The sequence below is a fragment of the Equus asinus genome, chromosome X (assembly GCF_041296235.1).
Source record: "Equus asinus isolate D_3611 breed Donkey chromosome X, EquAss-T2T_v2, whole genome shotgun sequence".
NCBI classification, from domain to species: Eukaryota; Metazoa; Chordata; class Mammalia; order Perissodactyla; family Equidae; genus Equus; species Equus asinus.
Window position 1 is genome coordinate 35,879,943 of NC_091820.1, and position 16,247 is coordinate 35,896,189.

The 16,247-nt window shown below is 47.2% G+C and overlaps 1 protein-coding gene across 1 annotated transcript in view; it reads right to left on the reverse strand.

The window, feature by feature from the left end:
- Window positions 1-16,247, reverse strand: part of ITIH6 (inter-alpha-trypsin inhibitor heavy chain family member 6) — a 43,653-nt gene that overhangs the window by 14,998 nt on the left and 12,408 nt on the right. Inside the window, 8 exon segments of the mRNA XM_044764043.2 lie at window positions 1-1,316; window positions 2,058-2,229; window positions 7,688-7,804; window positions 12,508-12,672; window positions 14,564-14,568; window positions 14,850-15,039; window positions 15,041-15,098; window positions 15,934-16,044. Of these exon segments, the coding sequence (XP_044619978.2) occupies window positions 1-1,316; window positions 2,058-2,229; window positions 7,688-7,804; window positions 12,508-12,672; window positions 14,564-14,568; window positions 14,850-15,039; window positions 15,041-15,098; window positions 15,934-16,044 (2,134 nt within the window).

Here is a 16,247-nt window from a genome sequence, read left to right on the forward strand (position 1 = left end):
TGTTGGGGCATCCAGTTTAGATTGTGATGGAGCACCATGTTTGCAGTGCAGTGGAGAAACATGTTTCATAATGCCAGCTTTGGGTTGGGATGGAGTGCCAGGATTCAGAGGTGGGACTTGTGTCTTAGAATTCATGGGTAATAGGGTACCAGGATTCTGGTGTGGTGATGTACTAGGCTTCAGAAGCAATAGAGCACCAGAATTTGAAGGCACAAGGGCAGCCAGTTTCATCCTGAGAGTTGGCTGAGCCAAGGTTCCAGAATCCTGTTGTGTTGAAATTTTGGGCTTTGACTGTGCTAGAGTGGATAGAGTACTACGGCTCTGACCCAGTGGCTCCAACTCCTTGGAACTAGGCATCTTCTTTGTAGAGGCAGGAGTAGTTGAGGATAAGTAGGACTTTGGTTTCACAAGACTTGATTTGGGAGAGAACTTAGCTGCCAAAGCTGGTCAGGCTGTGCCTGCCCCTAGGCCATGCCTGCTGGTGGATGAGGGCATGATGGTGCCTGGTCCACCTGTGGTGGGAGTCTGTCTCCTGGCCTTCTCACCAGCCTCCTTGGGCTGCACCGTGACCAGTGAAGTCAGAGGTGTGACAAAGTTGTATTCAAGTGACAGGTTGAGGACTTCGGCAGCCAACAGGTAAGTGGTGGCATCACAGGCTTGGAAGCGTGCCTCCAGCAGTTTTCCAATGGTGACCTATGCCCAGAGGTGGCAGATGAAGTGGGCTACACTGGGGACTGGCTCCCCTGGGAAAACAAAGGCCTTCTGGCTGCTGTTGGTGGCCACCTCACTGTGGCGGGACATGAGAAGCTGACCCCTGGGGCCATGGGTTGCCAGGTAGATGCCTAGTTTCTGCTCACCTGGTTGCACCTGTTCTGCCACCACCAGCTCTGAGCCACCAAAGTAGTTGGGGAAAAGGACCCAAGGGGAGGCTCCAACTAAGTCCCGCAGGTAGTCCAGACGCACATCTGTCAGCAGAGGCATGAAGATCTCCTTGTAGAGGCCCTCCAGATGTAGGGCTGCATCAGTGTCCTTGTATATGTGCCAGGCTGCTCCCCAGTTCTCCAGGGACAGGTGACGTAGCAGTGGGAAGTCAGCATCATCCCAAAAAACTAAGCTGAAAAGATTCACCCTGTTGCCCAGTGCCTGAAGGATGTTGGAGAGGATCACACTGGGGGTCATCATGTCGGCTGTGGGCTCCCCATCTGTCAGGAAGATGATAAGAGAGATTCTCCCCACACTGGGGCCCCTCCCAGGCTCCTAGTTGCTAGGGTACAGCACTGAAGCAGCTGCCAGCAGAGCTGTGTTGATGTCGGTCCCTAACTGGGGAGTAGACTGTGAGACCATCTTTTCTAGTTACTTCTATCCCCATTGCAGACACACTGGGCATCTCACCAACCTCCCAGGCTCAGTCATATCTCCTCATCTTTGCTCAGACTATTTCCACTGCTCATCCTTCCCAACTCCCTTACCCCCACACAGAGATCTAACAGTGGGGCCCATATGTCCTTAGCTTTTAGCACTCCCTGTCTCAGACTGTGTTTTGCCAGTTTCCTGGGGGAAAGTCTCATTCTCTAGTCAGAATGGCAGCTCCCCAAAGATAGCACCCCCACCTCCATGCTACAGGGGAAGAAAGGGCTGAGTTGACAAGAGGTGGTGGGTGGGGAAGATTTCAGTAATTGTCTGAGAGAGGATTGATCAAAAACCAGAATCAGGGCAGTAGCTTGCTCAAATAAATAAATATCTAGGAAACAGATCTTGGAAATAAATATCTGGATTATTGATTTTGAAAAACTCTTAACAAATTCTTCTGAGTATGTGCTTTAAAGAAGAGGAAACTCAGGCCCAAAGAGAAGTGTGACCAAAAATACATGGAGAATCAGCTGTGCTCTTTCCACTAGGAAAAGGAACACAGATGAAGGGACATATTTGTATAAAATGTAATAGTGATATTTCAGGCATTGTGATAAGTGAGGTGGATGGGGGAATGGAGGGAGCATTTCAAGAATTTCCCATATAACCACAGTCTGCTCATTTGGGTAGGTAGGTCTGACACTTACAGCCACCAGCTTCCATGTGGCCCAGGTAGTCCTTGGCATCATAAACATTCTGGATGGTGGCCTGGATGGAGCCTCCAGCTTTCCAGACACTAACTGTGTCAGAAAAGGAGATGATGTTGAAGTAGTCATTGGCCTGCAGGTCACCAAGGATCACATTCATGGCCGTTTTAGTCTGTGGGATTTGGATGAAGTGAAGGAGATGGACCAAGACTTGAGGTCTTGTTGAAGACTGAAAGGCTCTTTGTATATACGGGACTAAAGTCTAAGCATTATATGATTTTAAGACTCTCTGACTCCAGCACTCTATAAGTCTAGGATTCTCAAATCAAAATGCTCTAGAGGCTCTATGGCCCAAAGCCTAGAACTGCATTTGTCCAATGGGAGCTGCTAACTATAGCTATTTAAATATTAATGTAAGTTAGTTAAAATTTTAAAATTCTGTTTCTTCACTTGCAGTAGCCACATTTCAAGTGTACGATAACCACATGTGGCCAGTGGCTATTGTATTGGAGACCTCAGAATTTTAGAACCTTTCCATCATCAAGAAAGTTCTCTTGGACAGTAGTGGTTTAGAAGGTTCAAGCTCTATGCTTTCAGAGCAGTAGGCTCTATGTGTTCCATGGTTCCTGGAACCCATGACTCAGGATTCAATGATTCCAAATCTCTAAAGTTTAAGAGCTTTATGATTCCGGATCTTTATAGCTGCCTTTCAATGACTTTGCATGCATTGGTTCTGTTCTATCTAATCTGTTCTTCTACTCACCGTACGTTTCTTGCAGGCTGGTCTTGTTACCAGCCCCCAGATAACCCAGATTCCATTTCGTCTCCACAACTTTACTCTTATTGTGTCCTGTAGATAACAGACTTTCCTACTTCCTTTTTATTTGTTCATGTCTTCACTGTTCCTTCAGTTGCTCCTTCTCTGGGCAGACCCTCCTTCATTGCCTACTCTGACCCATGCCCTTTGCACCCACACATTCCCATTCCCAAGCTGTTCACTGACTGTCTTATGTAGAATATTTTCATTCTCCATCCAGGTATTGAGCTCTCTGAGAACAGAACTTAGAAAGCTTCTTCCTCTTGGCTCCCTGCTCCATGACAATACTTAGCATAGGGCTAGACATGTAGGAGGTTCCAAGAATAGGGTATATAGGTTCTAGTATTAGAACATTATTTATAGGACACTTGCTATATTCCAGGCACTGTGCTAAATACTTTAGATGCATCGGCTCATTTAATCCTCACAGTAACACAATGAAGAAGGTACTGATATTATCCCCATTTTGCAGGTGATGACACTGAGGCTCAGACAGGTGGAATGACTTGTTCAAGGTCACACAGCTAGTCACTGATGGCTCAGGGACTGAAATCCATATTTTAGAGATATTAAATCCAGTTATTTTAAGCACAATATTATACTTTCAACCCTTTTTATAGGTATGAGTTCCAGAGACCACAGGAAGGGCACTTGTGGCCCACCTTTCTCTATATCTGAAACTGATAGAAAATGCTTCAAATGCTTCTAAGTGGATCAGAGTCTTTCCTGCCATAGGATGAACTCAGGGATAGGCCGCACATTCTAGGATAGGTAGCTAAGCACCATATTTTTGTTTTCATTGAGAGGGCTGAGACATAGAGGATGGCCTTTCCTGAGAAGCTCCTGTTAACCAGGGACAGATTAGGTTTTTAGAAGCATGTTGTTTAATCTCCTATTATTTTGAGATTTCCCAGCTATCTCTCTGTTATTGACTTCTAGTTTAATTCTGTTTGGTCTGAGAACATACTTTGTATGATTTATATTCTTTTAAATTTGTTAAGATGTGTTTTACGATCCACAATGTAGTCTATCTTGGCAAATGTTCCATGTGAGCTTGAGATGAATGCGTATTGTGCTGTTGTTGGATGAAGTATTGTGTAGATGTCAATTACATCCAATTGATTGATAGTGCTGTTCAGTTCAACTATGTCCTTATGGATTTTCTGCCTGCTAGATCTGTCTATTTCTGATAGAGGGGAATTGAAGCCTCTAACTATAATAGCGGATTCATCTATTTCTCCTTGCAGTTCTATCAGTTTTTGCCTCATGTATTTTGAGACTCTGTTGTTAGGTGAATACGCATTAAGGATTGTTATGTCTTCTTGGAGAATTGACCCCTTTATCATTATATAATGCACCTCTTTATCCTTGATAATTTACTTTCTCTGAAGTCTACTTTGTCTAAAATTAATATAGCTGTTCCAGCTTGCTTGCTTGCTTGCTTTCCTTCCTTCCTTCTTTCTTCTTAAGATTGGCACCTGAGCTAACATCTGTTGCCAATCTTCTTTTTATGGTTCTTTTTCTTATCCCCAAAGCCCCCTGGCACATAATTGTATATTTTAGTTGTGACTGCCCCTGGTTCTGCTGTGTAGGATGCTGCTTCAGCATGGCCTGATGAGCAGTGCTATGTCTGCGCCCAGGATCCAAACCAGTGAAACCCTGGGCCGCTGAAGCGGAGCCCGAGAACTTAACCACTCGGCCACGGGGCGGGCCCCTCCAGCTTTCTTTTGATTAGTGTTAGCATGGTATATTTTTTTTCCATCCCATTACTTTTAATCTGTGTCTTTATATTTAAAATGGGCTTCTTGTAGACAACATATACTTGGGTCTTGTTTATGTTTTGTTTTGTTTTAATCAACACTGACAGTTTCTGTTTTTCAGTCGGTGTATTTAGACCATTCATGGTTAAAGTGATTACTAATTTGCCATATTTAACTGTTTTCTATTTGTTGTCCTTTCTTTTTTTTTTTTTTTATCTTCCACTCTTTTTCTGCCTTCTCTGGTTTCAGTTGAGTGTTTTATGTGATCTCATTTCCCTCGTCTCTTAGCATATCCATTTTGTTAAAAAAACTTTTCTTAGTGGTTGCCCTAGAGTTTGCAATATGCTTTTACAACTAATCCAAGCCCATTTTCAAATAACACTATACAGCTTCATGCGGAGTACAAATACCTTGTAACAGAATCTCCCAATTCCTCCCTGCTGTCCCTTATAACGTTGCTGTCATTAATTTCACTGATCGATAAGCTATAGTCACTGAATACATTGCTGCTATTACTATTTTGCACAAATTATTTGTTACATAAAGTAATTAAAAAATAAAATATTTTATTTTACCTTCATTTATTCCTTCTCTAACACTGCTCGTTTCTTTATGTAGTTCCAAGTATCTGAACTAACCATTTTCCTTCTCTCTGAAGAATTTCTTTTAACATTTACATGTGCAAGGCAAGTCTACTGACAAGTCCCTCAATTTTTGTTTGGCTAATAAGGTCTTTATTTCTCTTTCACTTTGGAAGGATAATTTTGCTATACAGAATTCTAGGCTGGTGGCTTTTTCCTTCAACACTCTAAAAATTTCACTCCACTCTCTTTTTGCTTGCGTTATTTCTTAAGAGAAGTCCCATGTAACTCATCTCTGTTCTTCTATAAGTAAGGTGTTATTTGCTACTGGATTTTTTTTCAGGATTTTCTGTCTTTGATTTTCTGTAGTTTGAATAGGATACGACTATGTGTAGATTTTTTTGGTATTTATCCTGCGTAGTGTTCTCTGAGCTACCTGTATCTGTGGTTTGGTGGGTGTCATTTATTTTGGAAAATTTGTATCCATTATTCCTTCAAATATTTCTTCTGTTACTTTCTCTTTCTTCTCCTTTTGGTATTCCCATTACACGTATGTTACACTTTTGTAATTGTACACAGTTCTTGGATACTCTCTTGTGTTTTTTTTTTCATTCCTTTGTTCTCTTTGCTTTTCAGTTTGGGAAGTTTCTATTGACATATCTTCAAGCTCATTCATTCTTTCTCTGCCCGTGTTTAGTGTCCTAATGAGCCCAAAAAAGCTATTCTTCATTCCTGTTGTAGTGTTTTATATTTCTTCCATTTCCTTTTGATTTTCTTAGTGTGTCCATCTTTGCTTACATTACCTATCTATGCTTGCACGTTGTTCACTTTTCCCATTAGAGCCTTTAGCATATGGTTATTTTAAATTCCTAGTCTGATAATTCCAATATCTATGCCATATAAGTCTTGTTCTGATGCTTGATTTATCTCTTCAGACTGTGATTTTTCCCTTTAGCATGCCTTGTAAATTTTTGTTGAAAGCCAGACATGGTGTATGAGGTAAAAGTAACTGAGGTAAGTAGGCTTTAGTGTGAGGTTTTATGTTTATCAGCCTAGGAGTTAGGTTGTGTTTGCTGGCTGCTGCAGTTGCAGGTGTCAGAAGTTAAATTTCTTCTAGGGTCCTTGTTTTTGTCTCCTCTATTGTCTTGGGTTTCCCTAGAGACTCTTTCTTAAACGGAATCTAGGCTTCCAGTTCTTTCAGCTGTAACCTCCTGGTTAAACAGGAGGCCAGTTGATGTGGTGGTAATGTGTAGGGGGAGGGGAAGCATTCCTTAGATCTATAATTAGGTCTCAGTCTTTTAGGGTGCCTGTGCCCCTGGAATATGACCTTCACGAGTGCTCCCCAGCTTCTTTCTCACCTTAGATGAGATGGAAATGTTAGAAAAATTTGGAATTGGATATATGCCTTCCCCTACACTGAAGGCTAGAGGGAGACAGTTTTCAATATTTCCCTTCCCCCAGTTAGGTTACACTCGGGTAAAACAAGTCAGTGAGCCTTAGGTTCCATGGGCTCTGTGGTTCAGAACTTCAAGGTAAAAAGCCTACACTGCCTAGAACACATGAACCTTACAATTCTAGAGCCACAGAGTACTATGTTTTGAAAATGCTGCTTCCAGAACTTTACGATTCAGGCTCTAAAGTCAAAATCTCCTTGGTCTAAGACTCAAGACCTGTTTCGAGGGTGCTCTAGTAGAAGACCTACAAGATTTAAACCCAGATGGATCCAGGTCTCTATGGTTTCTAAGCACTCTAATGCTAGTGCACCGTATTTTTTTGGCTTTGAAGTAAAAACATAAAACATAAAAAACAAAAACCTGTGGCCTCTCAAAGTTTCAGAGTCTGAAACGACTAAGGTTTTATTTTTTTGACACAGCTTTTATGATACCAGAGTACTCTAGCTCAAAGGTTCTATGACTCTGGGCCCCTATGAGACCTGGAGTTTTGGGGCTGAGGGTCTCAATTGTTTCAGGCTCCATTATTCAATGTTTCAATGTTCTTAGGATTCTTCTTCTTTTTTTTTTTTTTTAAGATTGGCACCTGAGCTAACAACTATTACCAATCTATTATGTTTTCTTTCTGTTTTTTTCTCCCCAAATCCCCCCAGTACATAGCTGTATATTTTAGTTGTGGGTCCTTCCAGTTGTGGCACGTGGGACACCACTACAACGTGGCCTGATGAGTGGTGCCATGTCCGCACCCAGGATCCGAACCAGCGAAACCCTGGGCCGCCACAGCGGAGCGCTCAAACTTAACCACTCAGCCACGGGGCCGACCCCTCAATGTTCCAAGGACTCTGTGGCTCCAGGTCTACATGGCTCCTGACAACGAAGGTACCAGGACCCTAAGGTAGGCTCAGGCCTATAAGATCCAAGGGTGATGGTCTCTGTCCCCAGGGAACCACTGTTTCAGCACTTTCTGCTTTCTGAGCCTTCTAGAAAAAGAGTTATGAAAGGTCCCAAAGGTCCTTGTTACCTGTTTCATCTTGATACCAAACATGGAGCCGCCCACGTCAATAACGAACACCACGTTTCTCTCGACAGGTGGGAGGCCTCTGGGAGCAAAGTAATGAATAAAATAGCCAGCGTAAATCTGGACAAAACGAAGTGAAACCAACAAGAACCGTGAAAGCCAGTCTAAATCAGACTCTCTTATTCTCCCGCATAACAGCCTGCTCTTTTCCTTCCTAGGCTTTATCACTGTTTCTAGTTAAACAGGCATTTGTGCAATTGTTTGTTCAACGTCCATCTCCTCCACCAGATCTGTATCTCTGCTGTTCAGGCTGTCAGCCCAGGGCCTGCCTCAGAGCTGTGGAGTGAATGAGACTGGCTGGTGGCCCAAGGCTCCAAGGATCAGGATCTCTGTCATACTTGAGTTCCTGTCCATGAGGGCTGGGCCTGCACAGTCTTGAGGGCCTCTGGGGACATTTTGCCTGGGCTCCAGGAACTGTAAGTATTGTTTTGACCTCCCTCTATAGAGTGAGCCTGGGGCCCAGCTCCACTGCTGCCAGGGGCTGGGAGTTTGCAGGGCCTCCCTCTCCTCCTTAAACCTCCTTTCTGCTGTTGCTGGGCAGAGCAGGGAGGGGAGGAGGGAGTAGAGGCTGGCTGAGCTGTTTGTTCAGAGGGGATTGGTTAGACCAGGTGCAGATGCCTTGGGCCGTCCAGGATGTGATTGGCTGCTGACCCCCTTCCCCACTCCATCTCACCCTCTGCAGAGCCTGGGGGCTGGGACAGCTGAGGGAAGGGGAGGGGGAGCTGGGAGGGCCCCCAGGACCAGTGGCAGCTCAGCCTAGGGAAGTATGGGCTTGCTGAGGGTCTGTGCGGCCTAGTAGCCTGAAGCAGGCTCTGCCCTGCGATAACCAGCTTATTCTCCTCTCTGCCATTCAGGCACTCTCTGATCACAAGGCTGCACACACTCTCTCTTCCTCTCTCGGTGGGGAGAGAAGGAGATGGGAGGGCATCTTTCTCTTCTTCTCGACCCCAGCCTGTGATTTAGTTCACAAGTGCAAGTGCAGCCTCAGTCTCCACTTTCTCCTGGCATTCTACAGCATTTCCCAAAGGCCTGGGTCGAGCATCCTGCCACTGCCCAAGCCAAAGGCAGAGTCCGGCTGCCGTCCTCTGTTCCTCCCACACCTGGGCAGGTGAGAGTTTCTGGGAACATCACATGCCTACCTCTCCATGGTCCCTCCCTCTCGCCGGTGGCCCCAAACCTCATATCCTATAAGCCAGAGGCACGACCCAGGTCACCAACCTCTCACACTCCCCTCAGCTGTCACGCCACCCCACTCTAGGAAATGTCTCTCTTCCTTCTTCATGAAGAAAATTAAGGGCCCCAGGCCCTGTTTCTTGGACTGCCCGCCCCACCCTTGCACAGGGTCCACATCCCCATATACCTCTTCCTCTACTTAAGGACAGCACAGTCCTGCCCTGGACTCCATGCGCTCCGAGCCTCCAGCACCTCCTCCACCAGTCAGGCCCCTTCTCTCCAACCCACGCCACACTACCTACTGGGACTTCCTTAGAATATAAAAATGTTTGTGTCTTTTCCATCCACTAGGGCAGCCGCCATTGATCCCAAGCACACCCAAACTTCAAAACAGCTTCTCTCCTCCCTGTACCATGCCACAGTAATGAAATCGGCACCCGCAGTGGTCTTCTTACCTCCAGTTCACTCCTCCGCCCACCACAGACTGGCTCCCCCCGCCACCACGCACTGACCCTTCTCTCACTAGAGGCAACAATGACTAGTTGGTTTCCAAACTGCATGGGTGTGTTTTGATTGTCACCGGACTGCACCTCCCTCGTGCATTTCACAGCTGGTGGTTGCTTCTGGTCCCCAGGAAATCTTTTCCCCTGGGATTCTGAGATGATGAACTCTCCTTATTCTCCTACCAGCTCTCTGGCCCACCTGATTCAGTTGCTTTTCTGGGTTCCATTTTCTCTCCCTGTCCTTTAAGCAGTGCTTCCCAATATTTTTCAGTCATGGCATGCAGAGAAAATGATCACGTTTTTGTAGCACAATGGAGGGAAGTGGTGGGGATTTAGAGCTCTGAGCAGGCTGTCGGCAGTTGGTGGGGCCAGACAGCCTGAAGGCTGAGGAGCTCCGGCTCCCGCACTGAGAAGCTCTGCCTTAGCAACTGCCATCCTGGATCTGTTCTTCTGGCTCTACACATTGGTCCTGGGTCACCTGCCTGGTTCTCTCGGTTTCAATCCATGGGTCTCCCCTGATGACTCCACATCTCTTTCTCCAGTGCAATGCTCTCCTCTCTTGGCCCTCCACAGCTGCATACCCACTCACTGTTGGACCTGTTCCCTTGGATGTCTGAAGATGCCTCCAACGTATCTTACCCAAACAAGAAATTCATTCTCTTCTCCCCACCCCCCATCCTGGCCTTGTGTGCCTTTGTCATTTAGAGGTACCATCATCCACGTGGCCACTCCAGATACAAACCTGAGTGTCACCCCTGAATCCTCCTGTGCACCTCACTCTCCACATCCAACCAGCCACAGATTCCTGCTGGTCTTAGCTGCTGGATATGTCTCAGGTCCATGTCCTCTCCACCCCAAACTAACAAAGCCCAAATTAGGGACTTCTTTCTCTCCAGTTTCCCTGCTTCTATTGCGGCCCCTCCTGTGCATGCATCTTTGCAGCAGCTGCTCAGTCTGGTCTTTCTAAACGCTGACCTCATAACGTCATTCCCTCTCGGGGTTCCCCGGTCACTTTCAAGACAAATTCCACGTTCCTTATCATGCCCCTGCAGCACTCACCGCCTTCAGACTCACCTCTCACCATTTCTTGTGCCTCAAATTAACGCTCTAGGAACTCCAACTCACTGGAAGCTCCCTAGACACCCAGGATATTTCCAGCCTCCATTCCTTGTATCATGCAGCCCCTAGTTTGCTAGAACACCTTTCCCTTCGCACAGCACCCCTCCCAGCTTGGTACGCTTCTTTGCGTTCTCTAACACCCAGGTCGGTCTTTACTTCCTCCAGGGAGTCTTCCCGAAGTTCCTTTCCCCTCGTGATGGCTTCCATCATCCTTTGTGCTGTCACTGAAAGAGCACTTCTCATCTCGTGTCATTATTGCCTCTTTCTGTTTCACCCGGAGATAGTGAATAAAGTCTGTGTGCGATTCACTTCGGGCTGCCCGACATCAGCCAGCACTGGGCACGACACAGATTAGGTGCCCAGGGAGTCCTGACTGAGTGAATGAAGGGGCAAATGTGCTGGGCTTTGAAAGGTGGGCGTACTCACGCAGGAATGGGAGGTGAATTGAGGGGTTCTGGGTGGGAGGACGCAGGAGGCAGGGCACACAGTGGATGGGATTATCGATCATGCTATTTAATGCCTCATTCCATCTGTTCTATCTGTATTTCCACTCCAGGCAAAGGTGGCATAGGTAAACAAACAATGGACAAGCAGACAACTACCTCAACTAACACACACGTGGCAGAACACTAGGTTAAGGCCCCTGCTGCCACCTGCTGGCAGGATACCCTCAGTTCCTATTCTGAGAGGGTGAATTACTTTTATTCCTCCTACGCAACAGGCTGTGCCATACCTCTCTGTCTCTGCACATGCTGTTCCCCCTCTCTCTGCATGCGTTTCCCTTCCCCCTCTTGGCCTAGGTGGAGGTAGAGTCTACTCATTTTTCCCATGCTAATTTAAAGGATGCTCCTTTAGGCAGGCTTTCCTGAACCCTTCCTCAGGGGATCCTCACGTAGCCCGTTACAGATTTGTACACAGCACTTAGAACTTTTTATGACTGCTCGGCCTCTATGTATCTGACTCCTTCAGGACTGGGACATTCCAGAGGGAAATTAGGGGCTGTGTCCCACTCATTTCTGAGTTCTCAGAGTCAATGAGGACAGGAGCGGGCTAGAGTTACTCTGCTCGGTGGAGATGTGTCCATGAATGAATGAATGAGTAAGTGCACCGGGGGAGGTGTAATGAAAGCAGTATACCAGCCCAGAGCAGAGAGAAGAATTGTCAGTGGAGTGGGGTCACCAGGGTGGTGGCATTTGAACAAGGTCTTTAAGGACGAGGAGGACACTGACCAGTGAAGAAAGGAGGGAGAAGACATTCCCAGGGCAGCAGATAGTATGAACAAATGCTGAGACATGGATGAACGGCAGGTTTGGGTATTCGGGGAGAAAGGGGTGTGGTGTGATGTGGTGTGGGACAGCTGGAGGGTGGTTTGTGTGCTCGAGGTGGTGAGAGGTGTGGCGGGAAAGGCAGGCTGGGACCAGACATCTCAGGCTGCCGTGCAGTCACTGCCGTCAAGCCCAGGGTCTTGGACCAGTCCTCTACCCTCCTGGTACAGCGTGGGACCTCGCTATGTTCTCCATGAGTGTGTGAGCTCAGAGTTTAAGGGTTCTCTGTTTAGGCAGATGGCTCACTCAGGCAAAAAGAATTTCTAAAGCTTAGAAACAGCAAAAAAGTCCAAGAGAACGTGAGAATATCAGAGCTGTCGAAAGTGTGAGAGACCAATTACTGGCCATCGGTTCACTTTCCAAAAGGACTGGTTAAGAGTGGGCTATGACCGGATTCAAGCAGGAACGGATTCATTTGGAGCTTGATTCAATTTACAGAGTTCCAGGTCTCTAACCCTTTGAGGGCGCACATGTGCCTCCCAAGGTGTGAAGTCATACGTCGTTACACGTCATCCTGTCCGGGTTCGCTAGTTCTCACTGATCCCTAGGAAGAACCAAATGAGCAACTTGGGGAGGCCAGATTATTGCCCAGGCCGGTCTGACTCCAGAGCCCGTGCTCTTTCCATTCCCCTAGCCCCCTCGCCTGCACATCTCCCGTGACGTCCTCCAGGACTACGTCATACTGGACTGTGAAGTCGGCCGTGATGCCTGAGCTGGAGAAGGCAGACTGGTCTTGCAGTGTCGGGTAGAAAGTGATTCGGACACGGATCTCTGCCCTCTCAGTCCTGGTGGATGGGGGCGAGTCAGCCTCACCCGTGTGGATGCGGAGGGTTAGGGTGGGGTGGCAAGGAGGATTCACCAGGCAGAAAGCCAGGTAAAGGGACCTCAAAGGGGGCAATATCTGGGGAGGGTGAGAAATAACCCCCACACCACCTGCTGCTCCTCCTGCCTACAATGCCCTTCCACTTGCGCAAACGCCACGCTCCTCCGGAAACCCTACAACCACCTCCTCATGCTCTGCCTCTTCCAGCAAGCCCAGCCTGGCAGACCCAGCCCTCCCCTCAGCTCCCAGGCTCTGGCAGTCTGCCCCTCACTCACGACCTCGCCCTGGCTCACTTGCCATCCGTCCTGGGGCCCAGTCTCTGGAGGAGTGTCACATTCCCAGGTCGACCAGGAGCCTGGGTCTCCTCCCAGAAGGGCCGTGTGGGATGTGTTGTGGAGAGATCCAGACACACAGACAGGGCCTAGGTCTCCTCCCATGCCCCCTTACTGCTGTGGGAAACTGCAGTCTAGCAAGGTTCTCCTCTGGGATGGAATTTCATGTGTTCTCTTCCCCCGCTGCCTTCCGACTCTCAGAATCACGTGTGGGAATAGGCCTTTTAGCGCCTCATGAAATCGCAGATGAATTTCTAGTCCCGGATGTTTGCTGAGCTGGCCACAAGATCAACTCCTCTGGAATTTCAGTCCAAGACAAATGTCCATTTAGACATGTCTCTGTGCCTCCTTTTTCCCAGAAAATGGAAACTTGGGAATTCTGCTCCCCTCCCCTTCCTGCTACAGCTGTCAGGAAGCTTAGGGGCAAACTGAGCCCCCATACTCTCTGAGGCGCCTGCTTCCATACGTTCCCTTGGCTTCCTTCCTTTCAGAGGTCTTTGTTCTGTTTTATCCCCACAGGATTGGCTGTACCCTCTGTTTTAACCTTTAAGGAGAAGGGGGAGGGAGCTGCCATTTATAGCTTAGGGCTTAAGCGTGCGGGCTCCAAGGACTCAGATGCTGCCTGAGGACAAGTTACCCACACTCTAAGCCTCAGTCTCCTCGTCTGTAGCACAGACATGATAATCGCTCCTACTTCATAGACAGTGTTTGTGTGGATTAAATGAGACCATTCATGTAAAGCATTTGGAACCATACTTGGCTCTGTCCACTTAGTAAGTGCTCGATCATGCTCATGATTACAGGTACCATCTAATCTTCATTACTCTCTACCACTGATTCGCAGGGAGGAATTTTCTCAAATTCTCACAATGGTCCTGAGCCATGGATGGCATCTCCCCATTGTACGGATGGGAAAAGTGAAGCAGAGGATTGAGTGATTTGCCTGTGGTCCCACCTTAGGAGAAAGTCAAAGCTGGGATTTGAACCCAGATCTGTGTGTCTGTTTCTCTCCTCTACGTGCACCGCACTGTCTCTCTGGGCCAGCAGGGTCAAATTAGGCAGGACCTCCAAAGCAAAACAGTTTGGCGAGGGTGGCCACGTGACATGAGTGATTTCTCTGTGCCTGTCCACTCATCTCTCAGAGGAGGTGGGTAGGCCAGCTCAGTGGTTCTCCAATCTGGCTGGACATTGCCCTCTCCTGCAAACTGGTCAGAAACAGATTCTTGGGCGCCTCCCCAAGGTACCGAACCAGAAGACTCCAGAAGGGTCGGGTCCAGGAATCTACATTTCCAACAGTTCACATAGTGAGCCTGATGTGGCCACTCTGGCCTTCAAACACCTCTAGAAGAAAATTTGAAGCACGGCTGACAGACAGGACATCTCTCCGGCCTACAGGGCCTGAGATGGCATCCTCCAGGGCAGCCTGAACTTCACACTGTCCTCCCATTGCCCTTCCATTCTCAGTGGTGATTCCAGAGGAAAGCAAGATTTGGCCAGTGTGGCTTCTGAAACCTGCTGCATTCTCAACACATGATTTCATGGACCTCACCTAGTAATCCCTCCCCAAATCCTTATTTTTTCCTGAGGGAAATCATGACTCTGGGAAGTTATTGAACTGCTGGTTTCATACAGCTTGCCAGGATCAGACCAAGTTTGTAAACCAAATATCTTCAACTCCAAACATGTCCTCTTTCCATTGTTTGAATGGGGAATGATCTTGGCAGTGAGCACAGGGCAGAAGTAGTACCGGAGGGAAGCTCAGGGAAAACAGGTAGGTTTCCATTCAGGGAAGGTCAGTTTGATGGTTCACCCCTAGTGCTGTCCACATACTGGTATGGATGTTGGTGTGCAGGCGACTGGTCCTCAAAGGTGGTTTGTGAACATAGCCAGTGCCCATCCTTTCTGACAGTGTGACCTCTACACTCAGCCTTTTCATCAATTGGCTGGGCCTCAGGCTCACCATCAGCTGATACTGACCCTGGTGCCTTTGTAGCAGCTCTTCATAGGCCAGGGAAAATTCTCACCTCTGTGCCTGCTGCTGGGCTGGTGGACATGTGGAACTTCTCGGATTCCGGGTCCCTGGGCATGAAAGGGAGGAGAGTGGGAAGGGGATGGGATATTTTAAAGGGGAGGGGAGCTGCTAGATTACCTAGTTCTTCCCACCCTGACCCTGGCCCCACCAGATCTGACCAGGTTTCTAGTTCAACTAAGTCTCTCGCCCACAGTTGGTCATCCACTCATCCACTCATTAATCTCTCTCTCTTCCTCTTTCACCTTCCTAAATGTTTTGCCTGAGAAACTCTATTACAGGCAGCTTACCCATAAAGAAACTCTGTTGGTGAAAATCTGAATCCAGAATAGAAAAATAAGGGGCTAATGATTTGTTTTACAAAAAGGGTTTTCAATTTATACACAATGCCTTTTCCCCTTCAAATAGTCCCTCACGCCCACCCCTCCCCCATGCTTTAGATTAACCTTGTTTATGTGGCATTAATTCCTCAGCATGCAGTACCCAAACCTAAAGTTTATGTGCTTAATGAAATTCTTGGAAGCTGGGAGAAAACACTGAAAGAAGACAATACATTTCTGCCAGCAGAATGGAACTCAGGTAGTAAAAAATATTTGATTTAGAAAAACCTCCCTTGAACATAACCTTACCAGAAGGTACCAATTCTCAAATAAGCCTCATCCTGCTAGGAGGAGGAAAGTGGAAATGGGGAAGTAAACTCCCATTTGTTGAGCACCTACTCTCTTATATTCATTAACCACATCATCTTCATGTAATCTTATGAAGTAGAGATCATTGTCCCCACTTTACAGAGATAGGGACTGAGGCCCAGAGAAAACAATGTGTAAGCCCCTGATCACAGGGCTAAGATGAACTTGTTGTGTTTCAGACTGGATGGAGCCTTACATGATGCCTACATGAGCAGCTATCTTTCCCTGCTGATGGGCTTCCTTATAGATTTTCTTTGCCTGATGCTTCTCTTTGACTTCTGCAATGTAGACTTCATTGTTGATGGTCCTGATGGAACAGCAAAGAGGAAAGACAGAGACAGAGAAAAAGAAGATGGTCAGAGACAGAGAGAAAGAGACATACAAAGAAGGAGGAGGAGGATGGGAGATGGGGAGAAAGAGCAAAATAGTACCATAAAGCCAGAGTTAGAGAAGGAACAAGAGAAGAGAGGAGAGGTGAGGGAGATAAAACCAAGTGAAGCAGTTATCATT